The 20300-nt window shown below is 40.6% G+C and overlaps 1 protein-coding gene across 5 annotated transcripts in view; it reads left to right on the forward strand.

Annotated features, from left to right (window-relative positions):
* adarb1b (adenosine deaminase RNA specific B1b) overlaps window positions 1-10272 on the forward strand; it is a 150664-nt gene extending 140392 nt beyond the window's left edge. For all 5 annotated transcript variants that reach the window (XM_061691443.1, XM_061691444.1, XM_061691445.1 and 2 more), the window contains 3 exons: window positions 3700-3881; window positions 4776-4954; window positions 5421-10272. In XM_061691443.1, coding sequence (XP_061547427.1) covers window positions 3700-3881; window positions 4776-4954; window positions 5421-5597 — 538 coding nt within the window. In that variant the 3' untranslated portion in view covers window positions 5598-10272. The remainder of the gene's footprint in view (window positions 1-3699; window positions 3882-4775; window positions 4955-5420) is intronic.
* Window positions 10273-20300: the final 10028 nt, after the last annotated feature.

Below are 20300 nucleotides of genomic sequence, written 5' to 3' on the forward strand. Positions count from 1 at the left end.
CTTTCCACAAGGTTTAGAAGTGTGTGTAGGGAATTTTTGACCACTCTTCCAGAAGCTTATTTGATAGGTCACACATTGATGTTTGACAAGAAGGCCTGGCTCTCTCAGTCTGCACTCTAATTCATTCAAAAGGTGTTCATCAGCTTGATGTCAGGACTTGATGTGCAGGTCAGTCAAGTTGATCCACACCTAATACGAACGACCCCAATTCCAATTAAGTTGGGACGTTGTGTTAAACATAAATAAAAACAGAATACCATGATTTGCAAATCATGTTCAACCTATATTTAATTAAATACACTACAAAGACAAGATATTTAATGTTCAAACTGATAAACTTTATTGTTTTTAGCAAATAATCATTAACTTAGTATTTTATGGCTGCAACACGTTCCAAAAAAGCAGGGACAGGGTCATGTTTACCACTGTGTTACATCACCTTTTCTTTTAACAACTTTGGGGAACTGAGGACACTAATTGTTGAAGCTTTGTAGGTGGAATTCTTTCCCATTCTTGCTTGATGTACAGCTTCAGCTGTTCAATAGTCCGGGGTCTCCGTTGTCTTATTTTATGCTTCATTATGTGCCTGCAGACAGTCTGATACCCACACTCTTTTACTACGAAGCCACGCTGTTGTAACGTGCAGAATGTGGTTTGGCATTTACCTTGCTGAAATAAGCAGGGACGTCCATGAAAAAGACGTTGCTTGGATGGCAGCATATGTTTCTCAAGACCTGTATGTACCTTGCAGCATTAATGGTGCCTTCACAGATGTGTAAGTTACCCATGCCATTGGCACTGACGCAGCCCCGTACCATCACAGATGCTGACTTTTGAACTTTGCGTCCATAACAGTCCGGATGGTTCTTTTCCTCTTTGGCCCTGAGGACACGACGTCCACAATTTCCAAAAACAATTTGAAATGTGAACTCATCGGACCACAGAACACTTTTCCACTTTGCATCAGTCCATCTTAGATGAGCTCGGGCCCAGAGAAGCCGGCGCCGTTTCTGGGTGTTGATAAATGGCTTTTGCGTTGCATAGTTGAGTTTCAAGTTGTACTTACGGATGTAGAGCCGAACTGTATTTACTGACATTGGTTTTCTGAAGTGTTCCTGAGCCCATGTGGTGATATCCTTTACACATTGATGTAGGTTTTTGATGCAGTGCCGTCTGAGGGATCGAAGGTAACGGGCATTCAATGTTGGTTTTCGGCCTTGCCGCTTACATGCAGTGATTTCTCCAGATTCTCTCAACCTTTTGATGATATTATGGACCGTAGATGATGAAATCCTTAAATTCCTTGCAATTGTACGTTGAGGAACATTGTCCTTAAACTGTTGGACTATTTTCTCACGCACTTGTTCACAAAGGGGTGAACCTCGCCCCATCTTTGCTTGTGAATGACTGAGCAATTCAGGGAAGCTCCTTTTATACCCAATAATGGCACCCACCTGTTCCCAATTAGCCTGTTCACCTGTGGGATGTTCCAAACAGGTGTTTGATGAGCATTCCTCAACTTTCTTAGTCTTTTTCGCCACCTGTCCCAGCTTTTTGGGAATGTGTTACAGCCATAAAATTCTAAGTTCATGATTATTTGCTAAAAACAATCATGTTTATCAGTTTGAACATTAAATATCTTGTCTTTGTAGTGTATTCAATTAAATATAGGTTGAACATTATATAATAATAAAAAGTCATTATTATTGGGGTTGTAGTTATTATTATTACCCCGACTATATAGGGGACAGAGCCATGTTCTTAAAACCGTGCAAGTAACTGTAATTTTTTTTCACCACATATTTTAGTCCACGGGCACGCACGCACACTTTTCTCCCTCCAAGTGAGGTGGGAGTGTGATGCTTCACAGAGCATGTCAATGGGAAAATGACTAGGGAGCGATAGCTAATGATACAGCACAGAAATAAAGGAGAATTTGGCACAAAAAAAAAAGAGAAATTGGATCCCTCAGTAGGATTGTGTGTGGTACATTGCGTTGGCTTGTGGCATTATATCCTCATTTATCTTACATGCCTTGCCATTCAACGGCCGTCAACGGAATACATTTGTATCTTCTCTCCACTTTATAACCTCAAACTTGACAACGGTCATGGAATTGGACAAAAAAAAGTGTTCTCGCAGCCATTATGGTAGGCTCAGGTTTTGCTCTGTAATTAGAAGTGAACCCATTATTTTCTGTGAAAGCAGAAATGCGGTATTTGTTCACAATTTTAAACAGTCTTAATAAAATGTCTCAAGTTATTTCGTCAAAATACACACCGGATAAAGAATTACAGCAATTCAACCACTTGCTAATTTAATCACGTACCCTACATAGAGATTTGATTGTATTTTCACTCATGGAGGAAGCACTTCATCACCAAGCCGCCCATCCCCATGTCGGCCCATCCCCATGTCAACAGCTAAGCCTAACATTTGTGTATGTGCTGCTTATCAGAAGCGAACGCTGGTAACACCTTCGGCTGACACTTACCTGTCAATACTGCAGCACTGCTTAACATTTGGCACTCCAGAGACCCAACTACAGAGATGCCTTGAGATACAAGTGTCCCAATTTACAAGTTTTTCAGGATACAAGTTGTTCTTAGGACAATTTATATATATTTTTTTTTTTTTACTTGCGAGCAAAAACTTAATAGGAGCGCTGTATGGTGGTGGTAGTGACTCAACTCCTTTCACAATAAAAAGCACATAGAATTACTGAATAGTTGTTCACAAATGAGGCTTCGAGCTGTTTTTTTGCCACTCTTAGTTGAGATTTACGGTCAAACTAAACATAAAACAAAGAGAAAGTTGTATGTTTAAAAAAAGCTCCATAACTTTGCCTTAATAAAGCCTGTTTTGATAACAAACGATGTGAAATGCCTTATACGGGCTAACAAATAGTATCGGCATTACTGTGTTATAACCCTTTAGGCAATGGATGTTTGCAAATAAACGGTGATGCAACACATGCAGCCAGTAGTGTTGGGGAGTAACTAATTTCATGTAATGAGATTATGTAATGCGGCACGGTGGACGACTGGTTAGCACATCTGCCTCACAGTTCTGAGGACCTGGGTGCAAATCCCGGCCAATAGGTTGATTGGAGACTCTAAATTGCCCTTAGGTGTGAATGTGTGAGCGAATGGTTGTTTGTTTATATGTGCCCTGCGATTGGCTGGCGACCAGTTCCGGGTGTACCCCGCCTCTCACCCGAAGATAGCTGGGATAGGCTCCAGCACACCCGTGACCCTTGTGAGGATAAAGCGGTACAGAAAATGGATTGATTGTTACTTACTAAAATGCATAATTAAATTAGTTGCTTTTGAAAATTTCTATGATTATAATTTTAGATACATTTGTAAAATAGAAGAAAAAGATCAGACTATTACAGCTCACTTCCACCTTCTGGCATATATGCTTCATCCTCTGGGAAAAATTACTTCCTGATTCAGTTGTGAAACTCACCTTTGTTGTTTGTCTCTGTCTCTATTATACTGCCCCCAGGTGGCCAATGCACAGACACCAGAAAGAGCAGCAAAAACATTTTACGAAATTGTTGAGAATAACTGTTTTGAGTTTGTGCACAGTGGCTCCAATTTTTTGATGCAATTTCCTACTACAAATCTATGCATTTGTGTGAGCACTTGAACACCACAACTCCAAGTTGATATTGCCTGTGTTGCTGTTGTGCAGGTGGAACGTGGTGGGCATCCAGGGTTCCATGATGAGTTACTTCACAGAGCCCATCTACTTCTCCAGCATCATCCTCGGAAGCCTCTACCACGCCGACCACCTCTCTAGAGCCATGTACCAGCGCATCGCCGATATCGAGGACCTCCCCCAGCAGTTCACGCTCAACAGACCTCTGCTCAGCGGTGAGAAAAATGGATGGGACTTTTATCCAATGAGAAGCAATGCTGTGGCTGTATTCATATTTCATGGTTTTTGAGCGCTCACCTTGTTAATGTTTGGTATTTAGACAGCTTCTGCACGAATCTCAAAAAGACGGCTCCCCTGAGCTGACATTTACCTTGTTCTTCTGGAATTTGAACAACAAGTGCATATTGCGCAATACGTCAACCTTTACAATGGCTGTGTGGGCCAGGACTGCTGCTTTACATTTTTGTTTGAGCAATATTTTATGCCATAACATATGAACACGGTTTGAATATTAACACAGTAAAAAGTGTTCCTAACATTTATTTAAACATTGAAAATCACTGATGTAAGGGATGTGTTGGCATAACAACCAGACACCTGGGTATGTGCTTTTGGCCGGAACGCAGGAAAGCTTTGCGTATAAACTGACCTCGTAAATCTCGAGCTTGGAACAATACTAATATTAAAACATTAGGAAAGGAAAATCTATGCAATGAATACAAAAATGAAAATATTTTGTTATGGTACAGCCTTATTCCAAAATCGATTAAGTATAAATGTCGCCTCAAAATAAAGTAAAAACCTGTGAATATTTTCTGAATTAACTGAGAGCATCCGGAAAGTATTCACAGCACGATTCCATTTTTACAAAAAAAAAAAAAAAAAGGAAAAACTAATTAACTTTGTCTTTGAGTTTTTGTAAGTAAAATTGAGAGGAATAAAAGAATTTCATAAAGTTTGGATTAAGGCTGTAACATAACAAATGTATTTATAGTAAATAATACAATTCCTAGTACACCTGTGGAGAAGAGCTTGTGTGAACATTACCTTTCTTATTAGCGTGTGTTTTCTGTACTCATTGCTCCCCTCCCTATTTGTTTTTTTCCTAGGCATAAGCAACGCAGAGGCCAGACAGCCAGGCAAAGCACCCAACTTCAGCGTCAACTGGACTGTGGGCGACCAGGGCTTGGAGGTGATCAACGCCACCACCGGCAAGGACGACATGGGCCGAGCTTCGCGCCTCTGCAAGCACGCCCTCTACAGCCGCTGGGTGCGCTTACACTCCAAGGTACCTGGCCGTCAAGAATTCACACAACAATTAACACACATCCTAACTAGGGAGGAAACAGGTTTTGCTGTACTGATAAATTCAGATGTGGTTGTGATTGCTGCCAAAGGTGCTTCAGCAAAATATTCAGCCAAGGGTGTGAATACTTATATACTTATTATATTTAAATGTTTGCATTTTCAATAAATTTGCACCACTTTTTTTTTTTTTTTTTTTTTTTTAAAGAAAACTTTAGCCAAATCAGCGTTAGAATACGTCTAACAGTACAATTTGGGAAAAGTGAAGGGGCGTGAATACTTTCTGGTGGCACTGTATGTATCGTCCTATCTCAAGTGTTTCCCACAGGAACCGGAATCTACTGTACAGTACGATTGTTACCCAGCTACATTTTCATTCAGTTCCCCCACCCCGTCCCCTCCCCTCCCCAGCCCCACTGCTGACAATGTTCTGTCCTTCTCTCCATCAGCTGTCTTCCGTGTTGCGGATCAAGGTGCTTAAGCCAGGTTCCTACCACGACGCCAAGCAGGCTGCCGCCGAGTACCACTCGGCCAAGCAGGCGCTCATCAAGGCCTTCCACAAGGCCGGCCTGGGGGCTTGGGTCAAAAAGCCCATCGAGCAAGACCAGTTCACTCTGGGCTCCTGAGGCAGTGACTGGACCAAGGGATTCTGAACCTTCCCAGAGCCCCCCCTCCAACTCAGAGAGATAGACCCATGTTAGCAGCCCACCCACAAAAACCCCTCACCCGTGTGCCCCCCACCCTATATTTGCACGCACTTGCAGCTGTTAACTCGTGGAAATAAATGTGTATAGTTTCCTCCACCACCACACAAAAAAAAAAAAAAACTTCATCAGGGTCACTCCTTACCGGACTCACCTCATGAAATTGCGTGCTTTTTATTTTTGCTTTTAACAGATGGTGGGCTTCCTCGTGAGCTAAAACTGGGATCCATGATTTATGTTTTTTATGTCGTAGACAAAGAAAGTGTATGTTTCTGTTTTGTTTTAGAAAGTCTATTTTATGTTGGGGCAATGCATGTAGTCAGATTAGCGTACCCGAGCGATGCACAGGCGGACGCCAATGACCCTAAAGATACAGAAAAGTTGTCATTTATGCAATGTAGTGCTGGGCAATTAAATCTCATAGTAATTAGTAATGAAATGTGTTATTTGAATCTTAGATATTTGATGAGACATGCTCACTACTTTGTAGGAAACAAGGTGTAGATTCTGGGGGGGGGGGGGGTGTTGACAGTAATTCATGTGTACTTATACATTCCTTATTGTTCGTGTTTGGCGTGAATGGCTGTTGTTACCTGCTAGCAGTCATTGTAGTCTTAGCCTGGGTCTTGGCTGGTGCTTTTTGGAAAGTTTGTTTCTGTCATCTTAAGCTGTGTTTGCATGTCGGACCCGCACAGCAGAACGGAATGCATGCAGAGAAGAAAGAAAGAAAAGAATGCGTGTGTGTGTGTGTGTGTGCGTGTGTGTGTGTGTGAATGCCAGCGTATTCTACACAGGCAGCTTTCAATCTGTGTCTGTTTTCTACATTTCTGCTGTTAGTTGTTTGGGTTTGCGGAGAGGGGGGAAAATAGCTTATGTTTTCTTAACGGTGGGCTTTTTGTAGATTGTGGATTATACTAAAACAAAAAAAACTCTAGAGCCCAAGTGATACTGGATTTATTTTTTTGGGAAGGGGTGGGCAGAATACTGATGCAGATATTTGTTTCAAAAAAAAAAAAAAAAAAAATCTGAGCACTATTGAGCTCTTGGCCGATATTTTTATGTACAAGGTACATATGTACTGTCAGTGAAATGTATTTAAAAAGTACTCACTATGCAAAATGGCCCGATATAGTGTTGTATTTATCGTATGCTAGTTATTTACGTGAGTCATTTTCAATGTTGTCACTTTGGAGTTCACGCTAGAGTATTTAGTACAACAAAGAGTGAGGCGTTGCTAGTTAGAAAACCGACACATTTGGGGGTTACCCCTCCGAATAGTAGAAAAATTCTCAAACCTCACCAACCCGAACCACTTCTCTACTTTGGAGAATTACATATGATTTCCTTCTAGATTCTTAAGTCATTTACAGCTAAATGAACTTTTTCAAGAGTTCAACAGCTGATTTGCTAAGATGGGCATACGTTATACGATTTTTACAAGAACCCATTGTTCCACTTTGTTCCTGTAGGTGTCAGTAACGAGTGTTTAAGATTAATTTTTCTTTTTTTTTTGGACAGACTGTGACCAAGTTTCAGATTTGCACAGTGTATGCCCAGCTTTAATAAAGGACGCTTAATGTCAGCTGGAAGTTATTTGGTGCAAATTAATACCTCCACGTGTTCGAAATCAATGTACCGGGGGGGGGGGGGGGGGTTATGCTACAGTGACAGTAAAGCCAGGTACACCCATGCCGATAATTCAGCCGATTTTAAGTCCGATTCCCCCTTCTTATCATAGCCAGGAAAGGCCTGATTATTGGCTGTGTCTAAAAGATTATCCTGACCGATTATCCTGTGGTGTGGGGTGTGCTCAGAAAACAATCGGGGCTGACTATCGTAAACATCAGACATGTTTATTTTACGATTGCAAATCCTTGTGTGGTCAACACTGAGTTAGGCCTCTGCAAGTTTGATGAGAATTTAATCGAGAGCCAAATAGGAAGTTAGCCTAGCTAATTCTGTTTCTTCTTCTACTACTACTACTACTACTACTATTTATTTTCCAGCAGTCTGGATGCCCTTCGGCATGAGTGGTGGTACTACGGTAGACAATGTGGTTTGGAGGAGGAGACATAGTTATGTGTATGGTGTGTTGTCGATCTTGAGTATGCTTTGCAACTCCGCATCAATTTAAAGGGTTAGAACGATTAAAAGGACAAGGAAAATATTTGCCCCCCAATGTAGTTAGCTTAGCTGCTTCTATTTCTTTGTATTGTCCGGTAGTATGGATGCCCTGTGGCAACATGCTGCCTCTCTCGGGTCATTTTTGGTACTACAACGGACATCTGTTTTAGGTGAGGAGGCTTGCAATCAGTGGATTTATGGGTGTGTGTGTGTAGGGGTTGTACAGACTAGCTGACTCCACAATGACATTTTGAGAGCAATGTCGACTATAGGGACAGACCAATGTTTTTATTTTTATTTTTTTTTCAGAATAACATGGAGACCAATACTGTACTGATTATTAGTAGTCAAGGAGGCCAATAATCAATATTTGGAGCCAATATAAATTTCCAGTAAAAGGGAGAATATTCGCATCAAAATTTTGAGTAATACCAGCTCCAAAACAATGCTTTCCAAAATTTCAATATAAATTGATTGTTAATCCTTCACTTATCTTTGTTTTAAGTTCAAACAAAAAGTACAGGGAGTTCAAAATGTCAATAAATAGTTCCTGAAGTTTACCCAGTTTTAAATTGATCAATTATTGGTTGTCCCATTTAAAAATAATATAATTAAATAAACTCTGATGCCAGTATGTGTCGAAATGCCGAATATCGGCGCAGATAGTAAGCCTGGCCAATAATTGGTCTAGAACTACTCAACGCATTCTACACCACAGAATAATCGCTCAGGATAATCTGTTGCAGACATCCCATTATCGGGCCTTTGCTGCCTTTGATTGGAAAGGCGAAATTGTATCCAAGTGGGCCTGATTATCTGTATTCGTGTACGCGACTTAATCTGATAAATTCAAGTCAATATCTTGTGTGTCACGTCACAGTGATGTCAGTAGATGGTCGTCAGAGTCCACGTCGACACTACGGGTAAATGGTAGACGGTCGTAATTTGTAGTGATGTTATTCCAGCCCTTAACGTCTTTGTGATTTAGATGTAAATGAGGGAATCGTCCCTGGGAAATGAGGTGAATCGCCTTTCCCGTGCAGAAATATTCGCAAGTACGGAGGCGCGCGTGTGTGTATGTGTGTGTGTGGGTGCTCAGGCTGCTTTAAGCATTCTCTGGAATCTTCACCAAAGATGATGTCCACTTGTGTGTGCCATCCAAAAATTGTTCCTTATTCATAATCTGCTCCTTTTACTTTGGGGGAAACCTGATTATAATGTCATTATGTTTGAATTTACAGTTAACCCTTGCTATTCATGGGAGATAAAGACCAAAGGCTGCTGCAACCAATGAGAAATTGTGAATGCAAATCTGGCAAAGTGTCTCCGGAACTTCCACTGAGAAACTTAGCTTCTGCCAACATGCAAAGATGTTAGTCTCTCAGTGAAGATGTATCAATTAAACAATACTTCCTTGACACCAACTACTACGATTAGCACGGACTTTGGCACCATCTTCTGGCATTATAGAAAACACACAAACTGCAATAGTGTTTTTTTATTTGTTTTTGTTTTTTTGCAAAATGAAGTGAGTGAATAAACAGGGGTTCATTGTAATGTCATTTATTTTGAATACATCATTTGGGCTTCTTTTGTGTATATTGTAACTCCCAGATTGCCAATGACCGAATGATTTAGTAGGTTTTTTTTTTTTTTTTTTAATACAAAAACATTTTAAAAAGACTAATTCTGTTCCGATCGGACCTTCCCACCCTTGAACCTCTTGTTTTTTCTTCTTTTTTGCCTCACACCTCCCACTTGTCTTTGTAGCCGACCAAAACATATGCACTGTATATGTAAGACACCTCAGTATCTAGCGGCTGGCACGTGTGATGTCATATGTACTGTCCGTTACTCTTTCCCTCAAGTGTATCCGGTTGTTTGTGACGTTTTATGGAGATTTGATGTTTTCTCAAATATTGAGAATCTTCCAGAATTGAATGTAAAGTGTAAAAAAAAAAAACAAATTCAAAGATAGCAGAAGAGTGTAGGATCCTGGACCAAAGTGACATGCAATACACCCCGCCCCCCCTTGTCTGCTGTGATGTCACTTTAATGCCCCCCCCCCACACACACACACAGGCACTTGCTCTTCTGATCTCTCCACTGAGCTCTTTTGTATATAAGGACTGCCTGCTTGTAGTTGTCTTTTTCTTCTTTCGACTGCACTGAAGATGTCAACCGATGATGTCATGAAACCGTCCCTGTTTCAGGTTCGGCTGGGAGACGACTGCAGCAAGAACTGAACTGAATTCTCCTTGCAAATCCACATGTAAATTCACAATGACGCTCAGTGACCGCCCCCCAATGTGTGAACCCCCCTCAATCCTCCTGCCAACAAACTCTACAGTACCTTGCATGTATTTACCAACGTTGCACCTCGCATGATGATTAACTTTTAAAGGACTCGTGTAGGAAAAAAAAAAAAAAAATGACAATAGAGACAAAATGAATAAAAGGAGTTCTTAGTTTACTTTTGCATGTGTTGGAAGACTGCTTCTTTAAATGTGGTATGATGGCCTCCCACATTACAAAAAGAAAAGAAAAATCGGAGGACCTTGTTTATTGTTGTGGTCCCCTTAGCAATAAAAGAGGGAGTTTTAAAAGAAATATACATTATAACAGGTTCGCAATAGAGAGCGTTTTTCTCTCGTGCAGGCAGCACTTGATTATTTACAAAGCTAATAATGGTAATGAGTTTGATTAAGGTATTGAAGAATAAGGTGGACAGCTGCACTGCATCACACTAAGATCTGTTACTGATATTTCACTATACTGGCAAATAAATTGGGGTCAAACTACATTTAAAACGTTAACGCGAAGTGTTCATTGATCAATCTGACCCGCTGCATATTAAGTCATCCAGAAAATAAAATATACGCTAATTTAAAAAAAATTACACATTTAAAAAATATATATATATATCAAACGAATAAAAAGTTTTTCTTGTTTATTTTTTGATTTCAATTTAGAACCAACGGGTTGGTTTATTAAATTGATAACCTCAAAACTATGTTAAGGCATAATGTTTGATGCAGCTCTTGTATTGGCTCTCAATACACTGTGTAGTTGGTCATGATGAAAGTCCAGAGGGTGTATATAAATTACATAATCCAAAATCGTGCACCCAGTAGCACTTTACAACCACTTTTTTTTAGGGTTAGAACATGCTGTTCATAATTTATCCAGCTCCACTCCAACATGGTGACCCCAAATTTTAATCAAATTAACTTTTAGATATGTGGATGCCTCCACAGGAAATGAAGGAATCATAGATGGAAGCTTCAGTGTCAATATCACAGCAGATACGCCTTAAAATAAATAATACATCACAAAGTGAGCTTTGCCTCCAGCTCTTCATTAAACGCACAACTATGATGAATGCTCAAGTTTCATCTTAATGAGGTATTATAACTTGTTTTGGAGATTTTATTACTGGTTATCAGTAAGTTTATCTTAAAATAAGAAATACCATAATTTTATAGATGCAGTTGTCTTAATACACTAGTTTTAACACAAGGTGGGGGTTTTGAGCTTAGCTAAGTAGTAGTGCCAATTCAAATTTTCCTCTTCTGACAGATACATTTGTACAACTGAAGTCATATATTTCTCATTTCATTCCTTTTTTGCTCTTTTTTTATTTTGCAGTGTAGCCACTTAGTTGCAACGCCCTAGCTCGTCCCTTAGTCGCCACGATAACAAAAGCCCATTGGCCGTGTAGAACGGGAGGCAAGGTAAGCAGTGGCTCATTTGCAGGAGATTTAATAACATAAACTCAAAACTGATTCAAGTAATTGTACATTTCAATACCTGGGAACTGTTTTAAAATATGCAACAACAACAACAAAAACTGCCTTTCAGAGAAAATTTTTGCAAACTAACCGAAGGACACGTGAGCTTAGACAAGAAGGTAAAGTTGCCATAAACAGGCTGAGTGGGCCAATAAGGCAACACTAAACAGGATGAAATAATAACATTTTAAAAAAAAAAGTGTAGGAAAATTGTTGCCTTGCATGATTTTGCAAGGTGGTGTCAAGTGAATTCCAGTTTTTTCTTTGTTTGTTTGTTTGTTTGTTTTTGTCTCAACAGGTGTCACAAAAGCCAAACAAAAGGACAATTCAAACTCCAAATTTATGCTTTCCTAATTTTTTTGTTAATGTTGTTTGACTGCTTACAACTGTTTATAATCCAAAAGTCAAAAATCCACTGTTTGCACGTTGTAGTCAATCAAAGCCGTTTTAATACAGGACATTAATACCCACAATAAATATAGTCTCTTGAGGTTCACTGTAGCTAAAACATGAATTAGGAAGCGTGTGTGGTCGTCCTTGAGTGCCAGCGGAGTAGGCATTAAAGGGCGTTGGGGTGGGTTCAGCCAATCGTGCCGCTGAGAGAAATGACAAATAATTAGCGTGGGTCCGCCACTAAATGGGAGTCGCAGTCTCGTCCAAGGCCTACATTTCCATTTCAATTTTCTGCTCAACGAGCTTGATTTATGTGGACAATCACACGGCGAGATCGGTCTCCACCTTGGCCGCCCGTTCATTCACTGCGACAGTGTGACCTTGTGTCTGTGTGCGCAGGTGTGTCTTGTCGCAATGTCGTCATGTTCAAGGCAAATGGATAGTAAGGGAGAGATGAAAGAGCAGCCGGATGGGGATTATACACAGTATTCACCTCATCCTCAAGCAGACCTCTTGCAAAAATTCAAGTGGAGGCAAAAACACTTTGCAATTTAGTGTCGGGCATGTGTCAAGGATACCTGCTTCCGATTGGGGTTCATTTGGGCAAATTCCTTGGTAAAAGTTTGCCAAAAGGCTGACTTCCTGTTGAATTTCAAGAATGACTCCTTGAGACTTTTTCGTGCGTTGTGTGTGCCATGATAGATGTGGACACCCAATTTCATGTCAACCGGTGAAACTGGTGTCGGGGCAGACTTTCCAGGCGATGAACAGCCCCCACCCCTGCCCCCTTTTTGATGGTAAATCCTAATCAAAGATCTTTAAACTTTGACGCCATGCTTCGCCCATATCAAATGGCTTAGATCACTGTTTCGCAAACTTTTTACAGCAAGTACCACCTAAAAACAAATTAGCCCACCAAGTACCACCGTGATGACCAACATTGAAATACAGTAGTGTAGTAGGTCTGCGTGTTCATTTAAAAAAAAAAAAAAAAAAAAAAATCCTAAAAATACATTTCATATATTTCAAACTATCAGGCTGACGGAGCTTGAGAGGATGCAACAACGGACCATCCACCCCACAACATCCCCTAGACCCACGGCTGTGGTGTCCCTGAACAAGACACCAATACCCCAAACTGCTCCCTGGACGCTAAAGGCCTCGTACACGCATAAGGATTTTTCTAATCTGAAAAAATTGTTACAGACCCCAAATATGAAGATTAAACAAAATAATAAAATCAGGCATTTAACAGTTTTGGTTGTACTGTGTAGTGTGCTGCAATAATCTCAATACAGAACATAACGCACATAAAGATTCTGTTCCACCACCGATCTAGAATCTAGTGCTTGAAGACAGAAATCTCGCGTGTTCAAATGTGATCTAACATAAACTAAGAACAAAAAAAAATAGCAACAACCGGGAAACAAGACGCAATCATGGAAGAGGACACACCAGAGGAAGCAATCATGTTGGTTTTGAGACTTTTTTTTTTTTTTTTTTTTTTTAATGAAAATCATGTACTAAAAACAAAAAGAAAAGAAAAGCTAATGGTAAAATCCTGGAGACAGCGGAAAGCGGACTCTATAGTTGACTGAGCGAGCAAGAGGTGAGTCCTCAAATTAAGCTCATGGCAGCTGCTGTTACCTTGTTTCAGGTAGGACGGTTCTTGTTATTCACGGCCGTTTCACATCACAATTCGCGGAGTCATGACTCGGGAGACCTCGGTTTTCCCCACGCACAAAGAGTTTTCTTCTTGAAATGGCTTCTTCATAAACAAAATGGCCAACTTCCTGTTCCACATCAGGCATGGGTGGTGCTTGAAATTTTTTTCCGTGCATCATGTCATGACAGTCACATCCACACAATTTCATGTCGATCGGCGAAACTGGTGTCCGCCGCTGATTTTTTTTTTTTCTCTCTTCCTTTCCAGGGAGTGCCACTGAGGGAGTTTTCTCAGGTCATGTTCGGGACCCTTGCAAAAATTGGCCTGGGCATGCTGATTCCCCCAAAAAGACGATTAACTTGTCAGGGGGCGAATAAAAGAAAAAAACAGGGCTGTTGGACCGCTTTATTGGACCCTAAAAATGAAACAAGTGCATTCAAGATACATTGGAAACGGGAGTGAGAGGCGCTTGAACACAGATGGCGGTTGCCTTCCTTTGAAGAGAGAGACGAGCATAATGACTTGCAGTGGGACCAGCAGGAGCATATGTCAACTGATACATGAAATATAGATGAGAAAAATCCTGAGACAAAAACAGCACATAAAAAGAAATCGCATCCCTCTCAGCCTATGTGGTGAGACTTCATCTTAACGATCTACTCCACAAGTGTTTTTTTTATTTGGTCTTTTTTTATCCCCCCTTAATGCGCCTACACCACTAAAGGGTAGCAAAGAGGGAAAGCGTGACGCTGACCACACAATCAGAAATGGATCTTCTTGCACTACACAAATGAGAGAACGCATTACATTTAGCGTGGAACACTTGTTTATTTTGTACTTTGGCTGCTCAGTATGAGCCCAAAACTCAGGAGTGTACGCTGAAAAGTAAGAAAAATAGCCCCCGAAACTAATCTCACCAATCAACATGAAATTTGGTGGACGTGTGTCATAACACGACGCATGAAAAAGTCTCAAGGACCCATGCCTGAAATCAAACCGGAAGACTTTGGGCGAATTCCATGGCTCGTACTTCGGCCAACTCCAACTTGGTAATTCAACCAGTGAATTCGGTCAGTCGGAAGCATGAAGGTTTTTGTGGGGAGAGCGTGACCTCCAAGTTTGATGCTAACTTCAAGGGTTTAGCGTAAGGTGCAAGGCGCCGCTCATTGCTTGGCGTTAGAAAAGATTTGCCCCGGGCACCGGTTTCACCAACCCCGTCCCCGCTTTGATACGCGTCCTCCTTAGCTTGGCGAAGTTGCTTAAGTTTGGCAGTGAACCACGGCTTGTTGTTATTGAATGCGCGAAATGACTTTGGTGGTGCACAAACCTCTTCACAGAAACTGATATAGGATGTGACAGTGTCCGTATATTCATCCAGGCTGCCAGCTGAATTTTCAAAGACACTCCAGTCTGTGCAGTCTAATGAAATAACAGTGTACAGTGTACTAACAGTGTAGTGTGGCATCAAAGTTTGATCATTCGAGTATTTGCCATGAAAACAAAAAGGGGACGCGAAGGCCCGTTCATCGCATTGTAATTTCCTTTAGAATTGTGACAGATTTCAACCAGAGAGCTCATAAAATCAACGCTATATAAACTTTTCATCCCTCAAAATCGGTTTTAAATTGAAAGAGTTCACATTTAAGCGCTTCGTGTCGCTGGGTGGCTTGTTCACATTGTGTGCTAATGCATTTGTTAAACACTGCGTGACTGCGTCTGTGGTAGGAGACCCAGATGGAGTTCATGAGTGAGCTCAGGCCTTCCTTTGTCACGGCGGCTCCTTTCAGACGAACACACGCTGAACCTGACACGATAATTAGAACGGAAGGAGGGAACGCTGACATTTGCACTGTGACCTTTCTGATGTACATGGCCAAATTTGTTGCTCTCGACTCGTCCTCCAGACGCACGTGATAATATCGTAGTGCCTGTGGGTCGGCATTGAAGTGCGAGGAAGGCATATAATAGTTCTATATGCATTCAGACAGTGTGTTTATGTGTGGGAGGGGATAAAAGAATAGATTTCTAACATTTTACTCAGAGCTCTTGCTTGGATAATGAGCTGTTTTCCAGCAAGCCGCCTCTGTTCGAATTGCTAAATTATCAAAACAGCGCGCAAAACGCCCCTAATAGCCAAATGCCCTTGTCACTGTCAGGCCCCGGCCAAAGTCAATTTGAACATCCTTTTCTTGTGTGTATGTGTGTGCGTGTGTGCGTGTGTGAGTGACTGTGGGCAAGGAGAGCTACAGTTGCCGATGCACTTTGAACCGTTCATGGAAGGGGACAAGCAGTCAAACCCACAACCATGAAATGAGAGCACTCGCAAGGAGCAGCTGTAGAACACGGCTCGCACATTCAAACTCCAGCTTCTGAGGTCACTTACTAAGCCACGCCTCTTAAAGGCACACATCCAACACACAAATGTTACAGTAGTATGTAGTAATTACACTTTATAAAAAAAATAAACAATTATTTGCATTTTCTTTTATATTTTTATACAATACAATTGTGGTTTTTTTTTGTTTTTTTTTGTTTTTTAAATTAAAAACATTTAGTTTTTTGGGGGGCTGAAACGGATAATTCCACCAGTGCTGTGTAGTGTTTACCGTTGCCCATTAACCTGCTCGCTACAACAAAAGGATTAACCCGAAGCAAGAGGGACTATGGGAATTTATCCATTTCATGTAGCCAGTGTCATGTTTACATTGTTTTAATTCTCTCTTATGCAAGCAAGAGATAATTAGTTCATTAGTGTGCTTAGCGGTTGGGTTATGTGGCTTTCGACAGGCTGGCTGCTCTCCATGTTTCCAGTCGTAATGTCCGCTTAGGCAATTCTTGACCGTGCAGATATGCAGTAGATGATCATCATCTTGTCCAATTCTGCAAAGAAAGCAACAAAAAAAAACAAAAAAAAGCCGACTTGTTAATTCACTCATTTTTGTGTACTTATTTTTGAAAAACAGATTAGATTGCACTTTATCCCAGTAAAACTAGGTGGGTATATGATTTGCATATTAAGTGAGGCAGTACACTGTCACACTGTCATTCAGAGTGTCTTTAAAGGTCAAGGAGATTTTTTCACTTATTTATTTTTTGGTCACATTTGGACCGAATCCAAATCTTGTGTCAGCACCTTGGTCAATGTTGAATGGATTACTATCATGGCCAAAATGACCAAGATTATCGGTATTATCGTGATATTACAATTAGAAATGTAAACAGATACTGTGCATGGCTTTTTGACATTACAAATTGTAAACAGCAGCAACCAAAATGAATGTGCACAAACATACTTGAAATGACTTTATTTAAAGAACTCGGAAAAGTAAATTCATAGATGTGTTTTTCTAAATACATTACACATGTTTGAAGATAATTGCTGAAAACATAAAAAGAATGAGATCTATGTAGTACTGCGCACCCCGCAAATGCAACTTCCATTCGGATACTCCGATGTTGTGGGCGCTTTAGAGTGCCTCGTTGTCGGCCACGAGTGCATAAATGTCATGCAGAGAAAGGCGGAAGAACGAGGAAGGGAGAATTTATTGATTTATTTTTAAGTCCAACAACAGCTAGTGTGTGGACCGGGGCTTCAGGTTGGCGGGGTCGCTTTAGAGCACCTCGTCATACGGTGGGTGGGGTGGGGTGGGGGGGGGGGGGGCACTCCGACCCAGTGAGGATATATTCCAGCCACCGGTGGCTTAAAGTGGATATGTTTTTGTAGTTCAAACATTTAGCTATGTGTAGGCCTGAGAAACATTCTTAGACGGAGTAGCGTCCATTTTTGTCGGTGGCAGAAGTGGTATTTGATTGACAGCTGACATTTGAGCGTGGGCGCGCTTTCAGCACATAATCGAACACGGCAAAGCATTTAAGACCAGAGAGGACATCTTGATTTTGCTCATGATTTGGAAGATTCAAATTTGGCACGGTTGTTAACAACTCTTCTCTGTGATGGTGTGTGAATTTCATAATGAATTCCGCATTTTCTCCTCGACAGGAACGAGTGGACTCCGATGCTTTATGCTTTCTCCGTGGACCCACCTTCTTTATTGACCTTCACGCTGTGCGTGAGGCAGCAGTGCTAAGCTCTCTTCCACCGTGCCGCCAAGAAAGTAATGCATGTGAAATTTGATGATGGTATCCCGCTTGCAGTCCCAAGGAGCTCGCTCTTCCAAGGTTAGCAATCAAAATAGCAAATAAGCTTGACAGACTTTTATGGAAGGTGCTCGCGGTATGTGGAACACAATTGTGTTTCTAGGTGGGAAAAAAAATTGTGTGTGAGGTACCATTCGTTTCTACATTTTTCTTGTGCATGCGAAGAGAAATACAAAAAGAGAAATACACTTTAGTCAACTTTATTAATAATACTCAGGTTTCATTGACAGTGTCAGAAATATATTCATTTAACAATGTTCATTATTGTGTTTTGCTTTTTTTTTTGTGCTGTAGAAATGCAGTGTTCTACTGTTGTGTTTCTTCTTCGGTGAATATAAAAGTGTACACACCCCTTGTAGCTTTTTGTGATATAAAACAATGATAAATTATTTAAAAACTTTTTACACCATCAATGTGTCCTATAACATTTACAACTCAATTGAAAAAAAAAAACAATCTTTGTGTGGGGAAGTAAAAGTATTGACTGAAATAATGTAGTTGCATAATTCCGCACACCCACTTATAACTGAGATGAGCTGTGTTCAGAATTGACCAATCAAATTCAAACTCAGGTGAAATGGGCGTCAGTCAAGTGTGACTGAATAACCTCAAATAGATGTAAGATGTTCTAGTAGGCTTTTCCTTACATTTTTCTTGCTTTTTGCATCCATTTTCAACACTTTTGAAGTTAGCTGAAGCCTATCCCAGCGGACTTTGGGCGAGAGACAGGGTACACGCTGGACTGGTTTCCAGGCAATCACGGGGCACATTAAGACAAACAACCACGCAAGTCTATTGCTATCTAAATGTAATAGGTAGGCAGCATTAGACAAAGACATTCTTTAAAAAAATTAAAAAACAATATTTTGAACTACATCACAAAGCCTAACAGAGAACTTTGAACATTTGTTATGAAAGTCAGCACAAAAAAAGCAGTGGGGAAGTATTGAGAATCCAGATAGAATGCTTAAAAAGTTAGGAAAAGCAGGCTGATGCTTCCTTCATATGAAAACCATGAATAATTAAGAGCGAGATGAATAAAACTTTATGACCTACATAAAATGTTTTTCCCCCTGGTTTCTGCTTCTTTTTCGGATTTCAAGAAAGTGCAGAATAACAGGCAGCATCAAGTACATCTTATTATTGACAATGCGTTAAAGGTTGTGCTTATATTAATTATCTCTGTTGACAGACAGACGGGTCTGCTTCCTTTTCTGGCACATGTAGACACACAACCATACACACTCACGTTCACACTAACAGGCCATTTAGAGTCTTCAATTAACCTACCATGCCTGTGGGAGGAAACCGGAGTACCCGGAGAAAACCCATGCAGGCACGTGGATAATAATGGAAACTCCACACAGGCGAGGCCGGATTTGAACCCGGGTCCTCAGAACTGTGAGGCAGATATGCTCACCAGTCATTCACCGCGTATTATACAATCTAATTCAATTGTTGGGAATTTCAGATCATTTCATAATCCACCACTCAATTTTTGAAATGGTTTTGAAATCCCATACAATTAACACAGGAAGACAGATGTTTTTGCAATGCAGCTACTAGAATCAGCTTTATTGGCCAAGTATGTTAGTGAGATGCAAAAGGGGGAGCCAGTTTAGGGAGAAGTATTTTAAACACCCTACTACAACCATGATAAAGTGTCCACATTTTTTCAAAATACAAATAGAATTATTTTTTTACTAAAAAAAAAAAAAAAGTAACAATATAGAATAAATGACAAGAGGAAATGCGGGAAAAGTTTTGGTCAGCAGTGGTTTTCTCATAGGAACTCTGACATGTATGCCATTTTTGCCCAGTCTTCTTCCTTATTGTTGAGTCATGAACACTGACTTTAAGTGAGTTGAGGGAGGCCTGCAGTTCTTAAAATGTTGTCTTTGCAACCTCCTGGATGAGTCGTCGCTAAAGAAATTACACCAAGTCGTCGCTTGGTGTAGTTTTTGTAGGCTGACCACACCTTGGAAGGTTCACCACTGTTCTATGTTTTCGCCATTTGTGGATAAAGGCTCTCACTGTGGTTCCCGGGAGTGACAATGAACTCTGCTTTCTAAAAAAAAAATTATTAGCTACAGTTAAGTCGTGATTTAACAAGTGGGCAAATAATTTTTCACACACGGCCAGTTAGCTTGGAAGTCCCCCCTTATTCAATAGAGTCACCATTTAAAAACTGCATTTTATGTTTACTTTGGTTGTATATGTTTGATATTTATATTTGTTTTGATGATCTTAAAATTAAAGTGGAGACAATAGGCCAAAAAATACTTTGACAAAGGGGGCCAATACTTTTTCCCGGCACTGTATGTGTCCTAGCGACCAGTCCAGGGTGTACCCATCTTCTCTTGTCCAAAATCAGCTGGAATAGGCTTCAGCTTCCCCTAATGAGGGCAAGCGCTATGTAAAAGAAAGGATGAACAAAAACTGTTCTTTTCCAGTAGAAGATGACTTTGCACTCACAAGCCCTGGTTTCCCTTT

The sequence above is a fragment of the Phycodurus eques genome, chromosome 12 (genome assembly GCF_024500275.1).
Source record: "Phycodurus eques isolate BA_2022a chromosome 12, UOR_Pequ_1.1, whole genome shotgun sequence".
In the NCBI taxonomy this organism is placed as follows: domain Eukaryota; kingdom Metazoa; phylum Chordata; class Actinopteri; order Syngnathiformes; family Syngnathidae; genus Phycodurus; species Phycodurus eques.